The 20,044-nt window shown below is 41.8% G+C and overlaps 1 protein-coding gene across 2 annotated transcripts in view; it reads right to left on the reverse strand.

Annotated features, from left to right (window-relative positions):
* Positions 1 to 16,594, reverse strand: part of ACBD6 (acyl-CoA binding domain containing 6) — a 130,873-nt gene extending 114,279 nt beyond the window's left edge. The window contains exons 1-4 of one of the 2 annotated variants that reach the window (XM_060197775.1): positions 16,062 to 16,594; positions 10,454 to 10,518; positions 5,279 to 5,375; positions 1,139 to 1,231 (exon numbers count right to left, since the gene is read on the reverse strand). In XM_060197775.1, the coding sequence (XP_060053758.1) occupies positions 1,139 to 1,231; positions 5,279 to 5,375; positions 10,454 to 10,518; positions 16,062 to 16,277 (471 nt within the window). In that variant the 5' untranslated portion in view covers positions 16,278 to 16,594. The remainder of the gene's footprint in view (positions 1 to 1,138; positions 1,232 to 5,278; positions 5,376 to 10,453; positions 10,519 to 16,061) is intronic. The other variant, XM_007525847.3, reaches the window with a different exon arrangement.
* Between the last annotated feature and the right edge of the window lie 3,450 nt (positions 16,595 to 20,044).

Genomic DNA, 20,044 nt, shown 5'->3' on the forward strand with positions numbered 1-20,044 from the left:
TCTTCTCCCAGTGCAGTGGGAGCTGGGCTCAAACCTGGGCTGCACACATGGCAAAGCAGGCACTCTCCCAGTGAGCTATCTTGCCGGCTCTATATACTCCATAGCCTATGGTGATGTTCAACTAAAAAAAAAAAAAAATTTTTTTTTTTGCCATTTTTTCCATTTTATTGGATAAGACAGAGAAATTGAGAGAGGAGGGGGAGACAGAGAGGGAGAAAGACAAGAGAGACACCTGTAGACCTGCTTCACCACTTGTGAAGTGAGACCCCCGGTAGGTGGGTCAATGAAATTTTTATAGGCAGAAGAGAAACAGATGACACTGTAAAAGTCACATATGGATAGTTCAGACTTTGCAAAAGGTTCTATGACCATTTATTTGGTTATCAGAACAAAGGGATAGAAGGGCCAGAGATGGCACAGAGGTTGTGCACCAAACTTTAATGACAGAGACCTCAGACCGTGAAGGTGCAGTTTCTGGCACTACCATATGTCAGAGCTGAGCAGTTCTCTGGTCTCTAACTCTACAATGAAAATAAAGAATATATATATATATATATATATATATATATATATATATATATATATATATATATATATTTTATGCCTCCAGGGTTACTGATGGGTCTAGGTGCCTGCACTACGAATCCACTGCTTCTGCAGGCTATTTTTTCCCTTTTGTTGCCCTTATTATCAGTTATTATTATTGCTATCATTGTTGTTGGATAGGACAGAGAGAAATGGAGAGAGGAGGGGAAGCCAGAGAGGGGGCGAGAAAGACAGACACCTGCAGACCTGCTTCACCATTTGTGAAGTGACACTATCCTGCACCCCCCCGCAGGTGGGGAGCTGGGGGCTCAAACCCGGATCCTTACATTTGTTCTTGCGCTTTGCATTGGTTCTTGCACTTTGCACATAGAACAAATGTAAGGATCCGGGTTTGAGCCCGGCCCCCAAGAAAATACTTTTTAAAAAGGGAGCAGAGTTATGTGAGCTCTATTTACACTATCTTTGTGGAAAAAAAAAAATAGTACAATGAATACCAGTTTAAGAGTCAGCAGACCTGGGATGTGCAGTGGTACACCTGGTTAAGTGCACATGTTGCTATGCAATAGGATCGGTTCAAGTTTCTGCTTCTCACCTGCAGGGAGGAAGCTTCATGAGTGGTGAAGCAAGTACTGCAGATGTCTCTTTCTCCTTTCTTTTTCCTTTCCCTTCTCAATTTCTCTCTGTCCTAAGGAATAAAGAAAAAGAGAAAGAAAAGAAGGGGAAAATGGCTGCCAGGAGAAGTGGAATCATAGTATAGGTACTGAGCCCCAGCGATAATTCTGGAGGTAAAAAGAAAAAAGAAGTCACCAGACCAGGGATGTGAATAGAAATGGGTAGTGAGAACCAACACACCAACACTACTAAGACAGAAAGCACCAGAAATTTCTGAGAATAAAATTCTCTTGTTTCTAAATATAATGAATTTTGCTCCCTCTGGTGGTTATACAAAGCTTTACCAGGAGAGAAATGAAAAGTTCAATAGCCTTCATCTAGATGTAGATAAGCATAAGTTCAACTTAAAAAGAATACTTCATTAAAAAAAGGAATTTAGAGTAAAATTATTAGGGAATAATCAACACAGAACTATAGAAACAATCACAAATAGATTTTAAAAATTTTAATTTTTACACTCTAGCATACTATCTGAATTTTATTTCCACACCTTTGTATTATTAATCCTGCTAAAATACAATGGAATGGATACTGCAAAAAACTACCTATCCCTTTTCACAAGTTTCTGATCAAAGAGCCTCACTTAATGTCACTGACAGACTCTTAGAAATGTGACACTATGTGAAAGATAAATACCTTACATCAGACACCTTATGTTAATATTTAAGAGGAGCCTCAGGCACAAGAGCATCTTTGCATAATCATTATGCTATCTACCCTGCCCTAATATTAAGATCTTTAATACTGTTTTGTTCAATACTACCAGGATCTTTTCCCTCAAAAACATCTTAATGAATTAAAAAATCTGCTGTTACTTCCTTCCAGCTTTGGATTGAGGTCACATCATTATATTCTCCTGTGTGTCCACTCTGCCTCATTTCCAATTTTTCTGCCCACTCTGCCTTTGTTAAGACAACCCTAAGGGGTGGAGGGTAGATAGCATAATGGTTATGCAAACAGACTCTCATGCCTGAGACTCCAAAGTCCCAGGTTCAATCCCCCGCACCACCATAAGCCAGAGCTGAACAGTGATCTGGTTAAGTTAAATTAAATTAAAAAAAAAAAAAAAAGACAACCCTAAAAAGGCTAGGAAGATAGCATAATGCTTATACAAAAAAGACTGTCATGCCTGAGGCACCACACCAAAGGTCCCAGGTTCAATCCCCAGCACCACCAGAAGCCAGAGCTGAGCAGTACTCTGGTTAAAAACAAACAAATAAACCCCCTACGAAACCAATAAAGTCTGAAATGTTTTATACTAGAAAGAAAATGGGGACTATGAGGTGGTACACCTGCTTTAGGGCACATGTGACAATGTACAAGAACCTGAGTTCCGGGCCGGGTGGTGGCGCACCTGGTTGAGTGCATATGTTGCAATGCTCAAGGATTTGGGTTCGAGCCCCCAGTCCCCATCTGCAGGGGGAAAGCTTTGCAAGTGGTGAAGCAGTGCTGCAGGTGTTTCTTTGTCCCTTTTCCTCTCTGTCTTCCCCTTCCTCTCAACTTCTGGCTGTCTTTACCCAACAAATATATAAAGATAATAAAAAATTAAAAAAAAAACACAAAACCTAAGTTCAAACCCCTAGTCCCCAATAGGTGTTTCTTGAGTGGTAAAACTGTGCTGCAGGTGTCTTTCTCTTTCCCTATCTTCCTCTTCTCTCTGGATTGCTCGCTGTCTCTGTCCAATAGATAAATAAATAACATACGTAAAAAAAACCCAAACAAACAAAAAAGAGAAAAAAAAAAAGTACACAATAGGGACATGTCCAAAAGACATAGATGCCAAATGTAAGAGGGTCCCAAATGCCCAAATAAATGGCAATGTTAATGGACTGCATCCATTGAGTGAAATAGAAATTCATGATTAGTGATCATAAAAATGGATTTGAGGGAGTCGGGCGGTAGCGCAGCGGGTTAAGTACATATGGCGCAAAGTACAAGGACTAGCGTAAGGATCCCGGTTCAAGCCCCCGGCTCCCCACCTGCAGGGGAGTCGCTTCACAAGCAGTGAAGCAGGTCTGCAGATGTCTATCTTTCTCTCCCCCTCTCTGTCTTCCCCAACTCTATTCATTTCTCTCTGTCCTATCTAACAACAATGACATCAATAACAACAATAATAATTACAACAATAAAACAAGGGCAACAAAAAAGAATAAATAAATAAATAAATACTTTTTTTAAAAAATGGATTTGAATGTAGAGAGAGACAATCAACGCTGGGTCCTGAGCAACCCCAGGCTCTGACTACTCTTCACCTGGGTCTTTTCATGATACATGTGCAACAGCCCATCTTCAGGAAGGTCATTCTTCCCAAACCCTGACAAACAGCAGCCTGCCTTCCACCTGCTACAACAGCAGTGAACCCTCAAAGCTATTATGTCCTACAGCACATTGTATAGCCTGTGCAGGAAGCCATCTCACTCCACCTGCAGAGCCTCTGTGGGACTTGGGGCACAAGATAGTGATACAAATCCAAAGAAGCTCATGTAGTTCGCCATCCCATGAATAACAAAGTCCCTTGGTACATAATAGGGGTTCTGTGTCCCTTCCAGCATCTCAGAAATAGTAACAGCTAAGGTGGTGCTGAAGATTGAACCTGGGACCTTTGGTATAGTGACTCAGGCATTACAGTCTTTTTTGTATAACCATTATGCAATCTCCCTAGCTATAAACAGCAACTTTATAGTAGAGAAATATGGCAAACACCACCTTAATCAAGTGACTAAAGTTAACATACTCAGAAAATGACAGGTAGACATTATTATTTCTCTAGGTATAATGCAGTGAGAAGAACATAATTCTGTAACATTCTTCCTAAAAATTATCATCCAAATGTGGAAAACTGAGAAATGTTACACATGTACAAACTAGGGTACTTTACTGTTGACTATACACCATTAATCCAATAAAGAAATAAAAAATTATAATCCAAGTCTTTATGAGGAAATATTAAACAAGGTTAATTTGAGGGACAGTCTACAAAATAGCTGGCCTATATTCTTCCAAAATATAACAATAAAAAATAGTAAGAGTAAGACTTCTATTTTAAAGGAGACTAAAGATGTATGACAAATAAATGAAATGCAAAAGTCTGGACTTGAGGATGGTTAGAATTTTAATACTTATGAAGAACTGTTCTTAGATAAATAATAAATATGAACTATGGACTTAACAATAATGCTGAATAAATGTTAAATATGACTTAGAAAAAAGGGAACCCTCATGCACTGTTGTTGGGTATGGAAATTGGTCTAGCTATTATGGGAAACTAAGGAAGTCCTCAAAAGAAAAAAAAAAGAGAGAGAGCTCCTGTAATATCTAGCAATCCCACTTGAGGGTGTATATTATCCAACTAATAAGCATTTGTGCTTACAAAGAAAGTGTGCATAGAGAAATCCAAGAGAAAGCTATAATTTCTTAAGATAAAAAGAATGATCTCACGTTAAATTTTGAAATAGAAGTTTTACATGAAAAAATTATTTTTAAAATGCATCTATTGTTATCAGTACTGTAGTTGATTATATTAACATTTAAGCATTAGTATTCTTAGGTGGATATTGTTTTTTTAAAAAATAGCTCATCTTCAAGAAAAGAACAGACAGAATAAAAGACATGCTCAGTTCTGGCATTTGGTGGTACCAAGGATTGAACCCATGACCTATGGGATTTCAGGCATGAAAGTCTCGTGGCTACTTCTGTGTAATCTTCCTCAATCTAGATAAATATTGTAACAGCTTGAATCTTCTCATTTAATAAAATGAAACTATAAAAATATTACTTTATCCTAAATTTAGTGTTAATTTAGTGTATTTGAGAGAAAGATGGTATTGGTTTGAAAAATATTATTTACTGGCATTAAGTCTTACTTGAAGAGTCCCCACTTTCAGGAGAGTAAGCTTCACAAAGGATGGAACAATACTGCATGTGTTTGTTCTCTCTCTCCCTCTATGGCTTTCTGTCTCTCACACTTCATATAAAAGGGGAAAAAAGGCTGCCAGGAATGGTGGAGTCATGGAGATACTGAGTCCCATCGATAATCCTGGTGGCAAAAAAAAGGTCTTACCTGAGGATTCCAAACTGGATCTAACTTTTGAACCACTGCAATATACTCCTGCATTGCTTGCCTGGGACTTGAATCACCAAGTGCTTTCCATGCTTCCCTGGAGTACAGAATATATAAAATGAGCTTACATAACTAACACAAACAGCATTTCTTTTTATTATTAAACATGAGCACATCAGGATTGCCAGATTTCACTTTAGACAGACTCTTAGAAATAGCCAAGAGCTACAGATGCTGCTGTTCTGTGATTCTGTCTAGGACACTCAAATCACTGACTATGAGAATTTTTTACCTCTGATCAGTGAGGTGGATTTGGTAGATTTTTTTTTTACAACGATAACCAATGAAAACTATTACTGTCAAAAATGGTACACTGAGTTATAAAGCTGTATAAATATAGGTATAAAATTATAATACTGAAATCTTTTAACTCTGTAATCCAAAATTAATAATAAAAAATGTGAAAGAGAGATGATAAATTTTAAAGAAACAAACACATAAACTTTAAGGGCCTGGACATTATTTCTAACCTGTCATAATTAAGCAATCCTCTCCTTTTCCATTGGTCCAGATAGTAGTTACTTTTTTCCCCACAAGCCATTTTGTGATTTGTGATTACCAGTAATTTATAAAATTGTAAGATTATAGTTCCACACTATGCCCACCACCAAAGTTCTGTGTCCCCACCCTCCAAACCATAACTACCACAGTTTTTACAAAGTCTTAGAGACAATTTGTCTACTTCTGGGTGGTTTCTTTACAAGTTCATGTGTTTCAGGTGTTCTTTAGATTCCTTAGGGCTATGAAAATAGATCTCACAGGGGTGGAACCATCTGCTAGTTATCTTTCACCTCTGGGTAGTATAGGTCTTATCATCTCACCAAGGAGCCCCTTTCAACATGTTGTCCTAATCACCCTCAGCCTTGAAGTTTTAACATATATAAGTTTGTATACCTGTTGTACTTTGAAAGATCACAAAATATTGTGACATCCAAGACTTTATAATTCCCCCTAACTCAACCTTTACCTGTGTTGCGAATGTCTTGATCTACAGTAGTAGTAACTATTGTGTTATGAATTACTTATGGTTATGTCCTTTTGGTAAGAAAACTAATCATCCCACAAAACAATATTCCTTACATCTCAAGAAGTGAGACAAGGTCCTGAGGCCCCAGGCAGAGATTTTCAAAGTGAGAATTAGTGAGGACAAAGAGAATACTGAAGAAGTTAGAAGTCCTGAGTTCTGTGGGGTCATTCTTTCCTCCTGCATGGTGCCTGGACAGGCTTCCTTCTTTGTGTTTCCCTGCCATTTCTTTCTGCTCCCATCCACTGGCCCACTCACCAAAACACAACTCAGTATCACAGTGGTTTTACCCCTTCCTACTCCTATGATCAATACAGTATCTTTCCAGAGGTTTTCCTAAACTTACTCTTACTAAATTCTTCGAAAGTTCACCACATGCATCATGGCACTTTATCTCTGAATTTATCAGTCTATATCAAATTGAGAGAATTTAACACCAATACTAATCTATAAATGTGTGGACCATTTTCAGATTTTACAATACTTTCTTCTGTAGCTTTCTTCTCCAAACCCAGACCTAATGAGATTCACACATAGCATTCAGTTGACTGCATCTTTAATCTTTTTTTATATTTTTTTATATTTATTTATTTATTTATTCCCTTTTGTTGCCCTTGTTGTATTATTGTTGTAATTATTCTTATTGTTGTTGTTGTTGGATAGGACAGAGAGAAATGGAGAGAGGAGGGGAAGACAGAGAAGGGGAGAGAAAGATAGACACGTGCAGACCTGCTTCACTACTTGTGAAGCGACTCCCCTGCAGGGGGCTTGAACCGGGATCCTTATGGCGATCCTTGTGCTTTGCGCCACGTGCACTTAACCCGCTGCACTATAGTCCAACTTCCTAATCTTTATTTTTATCATTCCTGGTTCTCAAGTCTAGGCCAGGTGCTTTATAAAATATTCCTCCATTTGCATTTGTCTGATTTTGTCATCAGTATAACATTCTTGCCAACATTCTTTAGAATCAGGCTAAAACATCTTGGCACAAGCAATATATAGGTGGAGTGCCCCTCACAATGCCTCACACCAGAGGCACATGTGTCAGTATGTCCTATTATCAGTGATAAAACCCAGGACTTAGTAAAAACATCATCTCCAGTTTTCGCTCTGGTAATTAATAAGTTGACTGTGGATGACAGTGTGTAAATATTCTCATTCTCTCTCTCTCTGTCTCTTTAATTGCCATCAGGGTTATCTCTGGGGCTCAGTGCTGACAATACAAATCCACTGCTCCAGATGGCCATTTCCTTTTTTTTTTTTTTTTTCACTTTTATTTGATAGGGCAGAAGGAAATTGAGATGGGAGGAAGGAGGTAGACAGGGAGAAAGATAGGCACCTGCAGACCTGCTTCATTGTTTGAGAAGCATCTTCTCTGCAGGTGGAGATAGGGGCTTGAACCCAGGTCCTTGCACATGCTCAACAGGAGGTACCACCACCTGACCTACCTAGCAGTTTTTCATCTAATATTGTAAGCATCCACTGCTGATTCTTGCCTGAATTATTAGTGTTTATAAATCATAAACTTTAAAAAACCTGTGAAAAATTGTACCCCTCTTATCCTATGGTCTTGTTAGTGTTTCCATTTTATAAATAAAAAAAAAATGCCAGTGAAAAACAAGCCACATATATGACAATAATAATGATAAAGTTATAAAATGTCATAAGCTGGGGTAAGACAGCGGCACACCTTATTGGTCACACAACTTCTGTATCACCCTCTCCCTCTCAATTTCTAATTTTATCCTAAATAAATAAATAAAATGTCATAAGTGAAAATGAAAAATTCACAGTAAGTAAGCTACATCAGGTATTCTGAACAGTAATTATGCGAGAAAGTAAATCGGAACATTGTTGTCTTTTTTTTCACCAGGAATATTCTGTACAGCAGCCTGGGATGTTAACTTAAGAGTATGAAGTCCTTCCCCGGGCAGATGACCACACCAATGTGTCCTGGAGCCCCACTTCCCCAAAACCCCATCCCACTAGGGAAAGAGAGAGACAGGCTGGGAGTATGGATCAAACTGCCAACACACATGTTCAGCGGGGAATCAATTACAGAAGCCAAACCTTCCACCTTCTGTACTCCATAATGACCCTGGGTCCATACTCCCAGAGAGTTCAAGAACAGGAAAGCTATCAGGGGAGGAAATGGACTATGGAGTTCTGGTGGTGGGAATTGTGCCCCTCTAATCATATGGTCTTGTCAGTGTTTCCATTTCATTAAAAAAAAAAAAAAAAAAAAAAAAAGATAGAAAAGAAAAGAAGAGTACGAAGTCCTGAGTTTGATCCCATGTTTGATCCATGTACCAGAGACCAGAGTGATGCCTTTACTCTCTCTCATAAATAAATAAATAAATAAAATAAAAACTTCTGTATAGGGCTGGTAAAATAGGTCATTTGGATAGTGTGCTTTGTCATGTGTACAACCCAGGCCTAAACCAGCCTCTACTGCATTCTTCAGTTCTGTGGTCTCTTTCACTCTCTCTCTGCCCCTTTGCTTCTCTGTCTCTATCGGGAAAAAGAGAGAAAGAGAGAGAGAAAGAGAAGAAAGAGGAGGAGGAGGAGAGGGAAAATGAAGTAAGAGAAGAGGGGAAAGGGAGATGAGGATACAGAAGAGAAGGAGAGGGAGTCAGGCAGTAGTAGAGTGGGTTAAGTGCAGGTGGCGCAAAGCGCAGGGACCAGCGGAAGGATCCCGGTTGGAGCCCCCAGCTCCCCACCTGCAGGGGAGTCACTTCACAGGCGGTGAAGCAGGTCTGCAGATGTTTGTCTTTCTCTCCCCCTCTCTGTCTTCCCCACCTCTCTCCATTTCTCTCTGTCGTATCCAACATGACATCAATAATAACTACAACAATAAAACAATAAGAACAACAAAAGGGAATAAATAAATATAATTAAAAAATAAACTATAAAAAAAAGAAGAGAAAGAGAAGGAGAAGAAGAAGAAAACAAAATCATTCAAGGGCCCAGACAGTACAGCACAACAGACTTTCATGCCTGAGGCACTAGAGTTCACAAGTTTAACCCAGCACCATCATAAGCCACAGCTGAGTAGTGATCTAGGAAAAAAAAAAGTGAACTAAACAGTGTTTAGTTCTTAATGACATAACAGACTTACATTCAGTTCAAGTACTGTCTTTCCAGCTAGACTGGCAACTGGTCCAGCGGTATTTTCTCCCAGAGCTCTGCTTATAATGGTACTGGGTATTGAACTCAGGGATCACCCTTTGAGAAGTATTGCTCTCAAAGTAAAAGTTAGACTATATTGCAAACATTCCTCTCTGTAATCATCCCCCACCCCCCAAAGAGCATGGCACAGCTTTGGCTTATCTTACGGTGGTGCCAGGGACTGAAACTGAGAGCTCAGAGCCTCCCTGCTTAAGAGTCATTTCCATAACCATCAGGCTGTCTCCCCACTGTTATTTTTTTCCCCTTTGTCAGTTATATTTTTAATTCCAGGGATGATGCTCCAAAGTTCTTTGTTCTATAACTAGGACTTCCTGCTATATGCAAATTCTCTCTCTCTCTCTCTCTCTCTTTTTCTGTTAAAGTAAGAAGAAATAAGGTTTCATAAGAGGGAACCTCTGAATTATATGTAAAAAACCTTGAAAGGACATAATGTTTGTATGTATTCAGGAAATGAGTGGCATCCAGAAGTGATTACAAGCATTGTTTTACTGTGGTGTGGGTAGGCTGAAAGGAGAAGAGTACATTCCTTCCCTGCTCTTTGCCCTTCTCAGTCTCCTGACCATCTTCCAAAGATCCTAAGAGAGAAGGGGTAGGTAGGGTAGGTAGTATGACAGAAAAAGAAAACTTCCAGCCACAGCTCTTCGGGTTATTCACCAGGACTCAGTTCCAATGTAAGGAATTTATATCTGTTGTGAACTACTTAGATACCAGCAACATGAACTGAAAATTCTTTAGGAGATTTAACTAAAAGCGGATTCTTTTAATCTCTCTTGCCTATCCTTAGCATAGTCTATAGCAGGGAGATTAATATAAAACTAATTCTTTAATCTCTTCATCACTTTCTAATTCCTAAACACCTAGGCCATTTCCAACAACCTCACTATAGTTCAAGGATTTCTTACCATTTTTGCTTTCCTTCAAAGTCAAAGAAGCCTGGTTTGGGAGTATTGCATCTTCCAACTTTGACCTAAATGAAGAAAGGGGAAGGGAGGAATCAAGAATTTATTTTTCAAAGAAACGTCAGAGAAGCTTCACTTTCAAAATGAATATGTTTACTAGGTAATTAGAGGTTAGAAAACCCTTGTATTTATATAGACTAACAAAACACTTGGTGCAAAAGCAAATAAAGACCAAATTTTAAACATAAGTTGCTTCAGCTTACCACATAAAACAACTGATTATCAATACACATGCATATACAATAGGTGGCAAAACAGTTGCATTTATAAATAACTAAAGACCAACTATAAGTATAAACTATGTAGTTATTACAATTTATAATAATTTTTAAAGACTTCTTTTATTTATTACATATCAGTATTTCACATGGGACAGAGAGCAGAAAAAAGCTAGAGCAAGGGCACCACTCTGCCAAAGGTGGTACCAGGGATGAAACTTGGCACCTTAGGTAAGCAAATCCAGTGTCTACCTGTATAACTATTTCCTTAACTGCTACAGTATAGAATTTTTAAATATGCTATAAACCTTAGAAGTTTAGTTTATCAGAATTTACAGTATTTGTTCATGTTCTTATTATCTCACAACTAGCTTTTACCTCTTCTAAATCCAGGATACAGTATGCTATTTTTTTTTAATGTCCCATTGTGAAACCTGTCTGTATATTTAGATGCTAAAAACCATGCAAAAAAGTGGGAGGTTTCTCAACAATAGAAATTCTATCTATTCAACAGTGATCTTCTCTTGTTTGTTGTCAGTACTTGCTTTTAATCCTCAAATCATACTTGTAGTTTTACAGTGGTTGTTTTCATTAAAGATAAACATAAGAGAAACCTGCACAAGTGCAGAATTCACTTTGTGGCCCCAGATTCTCACTGCTGGAAACCTCCTTTCTTATGCACACACTTTATTTATTGATGCTGGGGCTTCACCACTTTGGGATGAGTTTTTCAGTTAGAAAGAAACAGATGCAGAGATACAAAGAATGAGGGGAAAACACCATGAAAAAACATCAAAGTTGTTCCTAGTGCAGTGGTGCCTTGGCTTGAACCTGGGTCGTGCATATGACAAAACAGGCTCCCTCCCAGGTGAGTTACCTCATTCACCCTAAAACCTCCCTTACTTAGGAACTTGCATAACACTTATACTGGTTATTAAATCTATGACGCTGATGGAATTTCCCACTTTCATTTTGTGTTAGAATGTAGTGTGTAAAAAAAAAATAAAAGTGTAGTGTATATAGTTTCATCTTACTATTGGAAGACAACTTCTAAGAAATCTCATTCTACCTAGTACAGTGCCTAACTTGTGGTAGTAAAATGTATCGGTTGAATGAATATATTAGGCATGTGTTCAACATTGAACACTTAATACTAAATATCGTAATCTGGCCCTGATTCACTGTTACAAGACCTTCCCATTTACCTCCTACTACTCTTATATACTTGGAATTTTTTAAAGTTAAACTGATGCCTGGCTCAAACCAGATGGCCATAAACCCTTGCAATCTGCAAAAACCTCACCCACCTCTGACTCGGTAGCAACATGTCTCTATGGCTTGTTGAGTTATCAGTGACACAGGTCCCTGGCTGTCACTACAGGGCACACCTGCCCAGAAACAGATCTGCTCCAAAGGGACAGAAGAAAGAGCAAGGCAGGAACTGAATTTTCTGAAGAGTCACTAGAAACTCCAAGTTCACATGGCATGTTAAATGAGCCACAATAATCTTGGGAGGCCAGCATCACAAACTCTATTTATATATATATATTTTTTAATTTTTTTTAAATATTTATTTTATTTATTCCCTTTTGTTGCCCTTGTTGTTTTATTGTTGTAGTTATTATTGTTGTTGTCGTTGCTGGATAGGACAGAGAAAAATGGAGAGAGGAGGGGAAGACAGAGAGGGGGAGAGAAAGACAGACACCTGCAGACCTGCTTCACCGCCTGTGAAGCGACTCCCCTGCAGGTGGGGAGCCGGGGTTCAAACCGGGATCCTTATGTCGGTCCTTGTGCTTTGCGCCACCTGTGCTTATCCCGCTGTGCTACCTGCGCTTAACCCGCTGGGCTACAGCCCGACTCCCTCTATTTATAAATGTGTGCAGAGAAGCAGAGGAGGGTTGCTGCAGTTTACACACTACTGAATCCTTCCCTCCCCCTTGCCCTGTCTAGGATATGCTTGTGGTAAGGAAGTGCTATTGCTGGATATGGAAAGAGGATCTGCTCTCCAATATGTTTTTTTCTCTTTTTTTCCAGAACACTGCTCAGCTCTGGCTTATGGTGGTGCCAGGGATTGAACCTGGGACTTGGAGCCTCAGACATGAGAATCTCTTTGCATGACTATTATGCTATCTAGCCCCATATGTTGGTCTCATGATCCCTTTATGCTATTAGAAATTAAAGACCCTGGGAGTCTTTAATTTCTTAAGCGCAGATGGTGAAAAGCCCAAGGACTGGCGTAAGGATCCTGGTTTGAGCCCCCGGTTCCCCACCTGCAGGGGAGTTGCTTCACAAGCGGTGAAGCAGGTCTGCAGGTGTCTATCTTTCTCTCCCCCTCTCTGTCTTCCCCTCCTCTCTCCAGTTCTCTGTCCTATCCAACAATGAAGACATCAATAACAACAACAACAACTACAATGACAATAAAAAACAAGGGCAACAAAAGGAAATAAATATTTAAAAAATTTTTAAAAAGCAATTAAAGACCCTAAAGAGTTTTGCTTATACCTATCAATATTCACCATATCAGAAGCTAAACAGTATGTATTGGGCAGGTGTAGCTAGCATAATGGTTATGCAAACAGACTCTCATGCCTGAGGCTCTGAAGTCCCAGGTTCAATCCCCTGCACCACCATAAACCAGAACTGAGCAGTGCTCTGGTTAAAAAAAAAGAAGTATGAGTGGTCCAGGAGGTGGCGCAGTGGCTAAGGCACTAGACTCTCAAGCATGAGGTCCTGAGTTCAATCCCTGGCAGCACATGTACCAGAGTGATGTCTGGTTCTTTCTCTCTCTCCCCTATCTTTCTCATAAATAAATAAATAAAATCTTTAAAAAAAAAAAAAAAAGAAGTATGTATTGATTTATTTAAATATAACCTTAATGTGGTCTGGGAGGTGACACAGTGATAAAGCTTTGGACTCTCAAGCATGAGGTCCCAAGTTCGATCCCCGGCAGTACATGTGCCAGAGTGATGTCTGGCTCTTTCTCTCTCCTCCTATCTTTCTCATAAATAAATAAAATCTAATAAATAAATAAATAAATAAATAACCTTAGCAATGACTGCTTTTCTAGTTATACAGTAATTTCATTTTCATTGAAGGAAGTTTTGGTATCATGGCACCTGTCCATCTCTCTCTTGAATATTAAAACATACAACTTAAAATATATAGATACAGGAGGCCAAAAATAGGTAAAACATTGTTTTGATAATAGTGCTTTACAGGGGCTTTGTGCCAGTATAATCCTCCCTTTTATGAGTAGAAGCAGCAGAAAGATACAGTGACAGAGGAGACACCACAGCACTGTTCCACTGCTTATGAAGTTCCCTCTGTGCAAGGTGCTCCTATGTGGTGGTTGGAAGCTCCAACTCGGGTCTTTCACATGGTAAAGTGTGTGTTCTATCAAGTGAGCTATTTCCCTACTATCAGCTTTTTAAAAAATAAAATAAAATGGCCCATTGTCATATGACAGAGAAGATGACAATCTTGGGGGAGACTGTGGTGTCCTGACATCTGACATGGGGAAAAACTGTACACCTGTGACAATAGCCTTGTAAAGCATTTTCCTCAATAAACTGGGGAGACAAAAATAAAATAAAACAGGTTATTTTCCAGGATTTCATTGCGTTAAGTGCCTTAAAGGTTTGGAGTTTTCCTGAACTCTGATTTAACTCATTTACATTGTCAGCACTTTCTCACATGCTTAAATCTAGGGTCCTCCTATGTTAAAGGCAAGTATGATAATGCTTTAACTTCTCTGAACTTCCAGCAGAAAGAACACCAAGGGTTTTGTAGAAGGATGCTGAACAAGCATTTACTGATAAAGATAAAGCAATTACTTTTCCTTTGGTACCAATCACTCTTTGAATGATAAGCAACTCATATGACATGATTATGATTATTTTCATATTCCAGGATAAAAGCTTAGTGCCTCAGAGTCAGGGGCTACAATCAAGCCATACTTCTGACTTCCTTTTCCAAATAAAAAAAAAAAAAAAGGAAGGAACTGATTCATTTGGTGGTTTATTTGCTCTAAAACTTTTGTAATTTATTGTATCTAACTTACAGAAGCATATTTAGCCAAACTATAAATCTAAGACGTTGGGAGTTTTTTTTTTATTATTATTTATTTTTTTAGAAGTGACTATAATGCAGTCAGAAAGGTGGCACTTGCATGCCTAAGGTCATGCAAGGTTCAATCCCCAGCAAAGCATGTGTCACAGTGATGAGCTCCTACTTTCTAATAAGTAAACAAATCCTTTATAAAAGTACATTAATAAAAGTAGTAATTTTTTACTTACTGTTGCATTACCGTATATCTCCTCCTGGACCTCAAACTATTTCTAATTAACATAACCATATTCACCTCCAAATGACCCGTTAGCACGAATGAATAAGAATTTTTTGTTTGTTTGATTTGCTTCCAGGGTTATATCATTGGGGTTCGCTGCTTGCACTACGAATCCACTGCTCCTGGTGGCCATTTTTCCCATTTTTGTTGCCCTTGTGCTTGTTGTAGCTGTTATTGTCATAGCTGTTGTTGTTGTTGGATAGGACAGAGAGAAATCGAGAGAGGAGGGAAAGAGAGAGGGGGAGAGAAAGGTAGACACCTGCAAACCTGCTTCACTGCTTGCGAAGCGACGCCCTGCCGGTGGGGAGCTGGGGGCTTGAACCCGGATCCTTATGCCCGTTCTTGGGCTTTGCACCATGTGCGCTTAACCCGCTGCACTACCGCCCAGCTCCCATATGAAATCTTATTTTATCTTGGTGTATTGCACCAAGGTAAAAGACTCTGGGGTAAGGGGGAGGGTTCAGGCCCTGGAACATGATGGCAGAGGAGGAGGAGGACCTAGCGGGGGTTCAACTGTTGAAAACTGAGATATGTCACACCTGTACAAACGACTGCATTTAACTGTTGACTGTAAACCATTAATCTTCCAATAAAAATATTTTTAAATCTTATTTTGGGCGGGGAGTAGACAGCATAATGGTTATGTAAACAGACTCTCATACGGGAGGCTCCAAAGTCCCAGGTTAAGTCCCCCACAACACCATAAGCCAGAACTGGTTAAAAAAAAAAAATTTATCATCTTGACTCTGCAGCTAGCAAAAGTGCTACGTGCGACGTTCAGGAGCCAGTTGGCTAAGACAAGAGAAAGACTGTCATTCAGTGTCTAGCTAACCCTCACTTTTAGCAGGCAGGTCACTTCTATATCCAGAAATGATGCAAATTCCTAGCAGATGATTAACAAAACAATTCACACCCCATCTTCCTCTCACCCAGCCACTAACCATGTACATTCGCTGTGGGAGGAAAAGGTCCCTTCCCTGCGACATACCTGCTTGTACCTGGCATACAGGTACAAGAGCTGCTCGCGGCTGGCCACCTGCACCAGGCTCTGCAGGTGCTCCGCAGCCTTGTCAAACAGCTCGGCCAGGCCTCGGCCCCCGGGGCTCTGCAGCAGCGAGTTTGCGTCTCCAGAGTCGTCCGCGGAGCTCAGTTCCCCGCCGCTGTCGCCGGTGGTGGCCAAGGTGGGCGGGAAGGGCGAAGCCATGTGTCCCCTCCCGGGCCCTTCCGCAGCGCCCGGCCCGGGTTCCGACGGTCGAGGGGGCGGGGCGGCTCCGTCTCGGGGCCCCGACTCCCAGGGCTGAGCCCAACTGAGCCGGCCCGCGCCCTGCGCCCCGCACTAACCCCGCGGGGCGCGTCTCACCACTGCTTCTCCGGCAGATCTGGGCCCCACGGGCTCCTTCCGACCGAGGGCGCCGGGATTCGCGCCAACGGACCTGGAGATCCGGGACCCCGAGCCCAGAGTTACTGGGGACCCCGGGGTGGGCCGGGAGAGCGTGGGCCGGCGGGGGCAGGGCGTGCGTGCGGGGGGCGTGGAGTGAGCGGGGCTTGCGCCGTGGGAGGGGCGCTGCCGGCTCGGCGTGGGCGGGCCCCTGGCGCGCGGATGGTGGCGCGGGCCGGGGGCGGGGCGCTACGCTGTGGGCGTGCCTCTGGCGCGCGGGGCGGGGCGCTACGCTGTGGGCGTGTCTCTGGCGCGCGGGGCGGGGCGTACGTGCTGGAGGCGGGCTCGATTCGGCAACGTGCGAGCTGGGCGCTGACTGGGGTAGGGCGGGGCGTGCGCCGCCCGCCTCTTTCTCGCCGGGATGTGACTGCTGTGTGGAAAGAAACTCGTGGCACGGCGCCGGGAAGAAGCCGCCTTTATACTTCGCGGCATCTGCTCTGTGTTGGGTGAACAGACTCATCAGGACCCCTGGCGCCGTCGAGAGGGCGGAGAAGGCCGCCTCGTAGGTGGTGCAGCGATGTGAGGGAGCTCGCGGGAAGCACGGAGCCGCAGAGAAGGTTCCGTCTGCGTGCGCCCCGCAGCCGTATGGTAGGTGCCGTCCGCCCTCGCCGGTGGTCAGGGCTGGAGCCTCTGCCCGCACCTAGGTGCTCGCCGCAGGGCTGGATAGTGATGGCAAACTGACGACCCAGGGCTTCGCTCCCGATCCGTCTGACTGTCCCCTCCCACCCCACCCGGACTCTGCACTTGTGCGCCGCAAAGAAACCAGAGATGTGACGTCGTTCCGCCCGGAGGAGACGCGTGATGACGCAACCCGCCTGCGGCGAGCTGCTTCCCAAAGCTCTGCCCCCCCACCCCCCGGGCGCGCAGCTCACTGTGACGAGCACCGCCGCAGGGGTCGCTAGAGGATGGCGGCTGGACAGACGTCGGGGCTGGGCCTTGAGCAGGTGGGCGGGAGGCCGGGACATTGAGAAAAGGCGGAGGTGGGTATAGATATCATAATGGTTATGCAAAGAGACTCTCATGCGTGAGGCTCCGACATCCCAGGTTCAATCCCCCGCACCACCGTAAGCCGGAGCTGGGCAGCGCTCTGGTGTTTAAAAATGGAAAAAAAAAAAAAGAAAAAGAAAAGGCGGGGAAGGAGGAAGCTGGGGTCAGGTGGCCCGCCCAGTGCAGAACTCTAGCGCTCACTGCCTGTCCTGGGCTGGCGCAATAAAAATAACGCAGAGTAGCCGAATCCCTTCCTGTATGAAGGGCTGAGTCCGTACTGCTTCAGGTAGGTACAGTTCACTCTACATAGAAAGCCCTGAGTGTGGGTGGGTGGGTGGGGCTATGCAAGACAAATTAATAAAAATAAAAAATTTTCATGCCTGGAGCCTCCCCAAACTCCAGGTTTAACCCCCCGCACCTTCATAAGCCAGAGCTGAGCAGTGCTCTGCTTGAAAACCACCAGGACACAAGTGCCCCAGGTCCTTGCCCAAGGCTGCTGAGAAGTGAGGGAAAAAGTTAAAAAGATGTTTCGGTGAGAAATCAGGATGAATCAATGGAAGGTGCATGACCTTGTCATGCTTTCAAAAAAATAAAAGGAGTCCGGCGGTAGCGCAGCAGGTTAAGCGCACGTGGCACAAAACACAAGGACCGGCGTAAGGATCCCGGTTCAAGCCCCCGGCTCCCCACCTGCAGAGGAGTCGCTTCACAGGTGGTGAGGCAGGTCTGCAGGTGTCTGTCTCTCTCTCCCTCTATGTCTTCCCCTCCTCTCTCCATTTCACTCTGTCTTATCCAACAACATCAATAACAACAGTAATAACTACAATAATAAAACAACAAGGGCAACAAAAGGGAATAAAAAAATATGGCACATATCAATAGTTTTCCTTTTTGTTCTACCCTTTCTCAATTTTGTGTCAGGGTAATAGTGGCCTTGTAAACTATGTTAGAAAATTTCACCTCTGTTTAGGTAACAACATCAAGCAAGCAGAATTCTCTTATTCTAGCGGAGGGATAGATTGGTCTGACCACATTGAGGAAATGTTTGGTTTTATCAGCTAACTTTGCACATCAGCATACAGCCATTGTTCTACAGTCCAACAAAAGTGCACACACGTTCACCAAAACACGTACAAAAACATTCGTGGCATCTCTCTACCTTACTGCCCCAAACTGGAAATTCCCAAATGTTCACAAAACAAGCAGTAGTGCGTTTACAGAATGGAATGTTGCTAAAGGGCCAGAACAAACCAATTAATTACGTTTAACCCACGAGCACGATATGAATCTCAACAATTCATTCACGACGTGACTGAATCTCAACAAAACGTTGATTCTAGAGCTCAGGCTCTACACTTGCGATCATCTAAAGTTCACTAGCGGGCACACCTAGTAGGTAATGTTCAGAGTCGAAGTGGGCAGCCGTGGGGTCAGTAAGATGCTGGATGTCAGTAAAGTTGTTTCTTGAGCTGAATGCTGCTTACACTAGTGTGTTCACTTTATGAGAATTTATTTAAAATGTGCAAACTTATCTACATGCATGTTCATTTTGATAAAAAAATTTTAAATGGGATGTGGAAAAGAAAAAAAAAATGGAGGGGAAGCCCTGATGTTCAGAAGTTGGCCTGGCACCCTCAGCTTAGTCATTTTACTTTCCTGTCGGTTAGAAATAACCTTATGGAATAGCGGCCTCAGATGAGGGAAGTGGAGCCATGATATGAGAAGACAGAGCCCAGCACTGCATAAATTTGTCTCAGCAAACAAGATTACCAACTACCAAATACCAAACACTTTCTCATAGACAAAACAAGTTACAAGTTATGGTTTTATTCTACTTCAATTCATCTCTAGGTTTCTGGTCAAATACTATACTGGTTAAACCTTTGACCACCATATTAAACAACTCAAACCCATCCTCACCATCGCTATTATACTTCTGTAACACCTTTATCCTTATATTTTATTCATTTATTTTGCCTCTATTTTCAGGAAGTCCCAAGAAGGCAAAGATTTTTGTTTGCTTTTATCACTGCTATACCCATGAGAGCTGTTGCATAATTATATCTCTATTAAATAAAGGAGTCACTTTTTGTTATCATTTTATGGGAGGCGGTGTTAATGATTTACAGTCCAGTACAATTGTTGACACGTGGGTACAGGTCTCACCTCCCTGTCATAATGTATCTGCAAAGCACTGTAGTCCCCAACTTAGGTCCTTTTCTACCAGTATTCACCAGGGCCCCTGCCCCACTTCCCCTTCTTCCCCAGAGTTCTTTTACTCTATGTGATCCCTTTTTTGTCCTTGTTTCCTAAGTTCCACTTAAGAGTCAGATCATCTGATATTAATCCTCTTTTTGTCTTATCTCACTTAATGTATTCCTTCAGGCTCCAAGATTAGGCAAAGGTGACTTCATTCATAAGAGTTGAGTACTATGCCATTGTGTGTGTATATATATATATATATATATATATATATATATATATAAAATATATGTGTGTGTATATATATATATTATATATGTGTGTGTATATATATATATATAATATAT

Source organism: Erinaceus europaeus, chromosome 9 (genome assembly GCF_950295315.1).
Source record: "Erinaceus europaeus chromosome 9, mEriEur2.1, whole genome shotgun sequence".
Lineage (NCBI taxonomy): Eukaryota > Metazoa > Chordata > Mammalia > Eulipotyphla > Erinaceidae > Erinaceus > Erinaceus europaeus.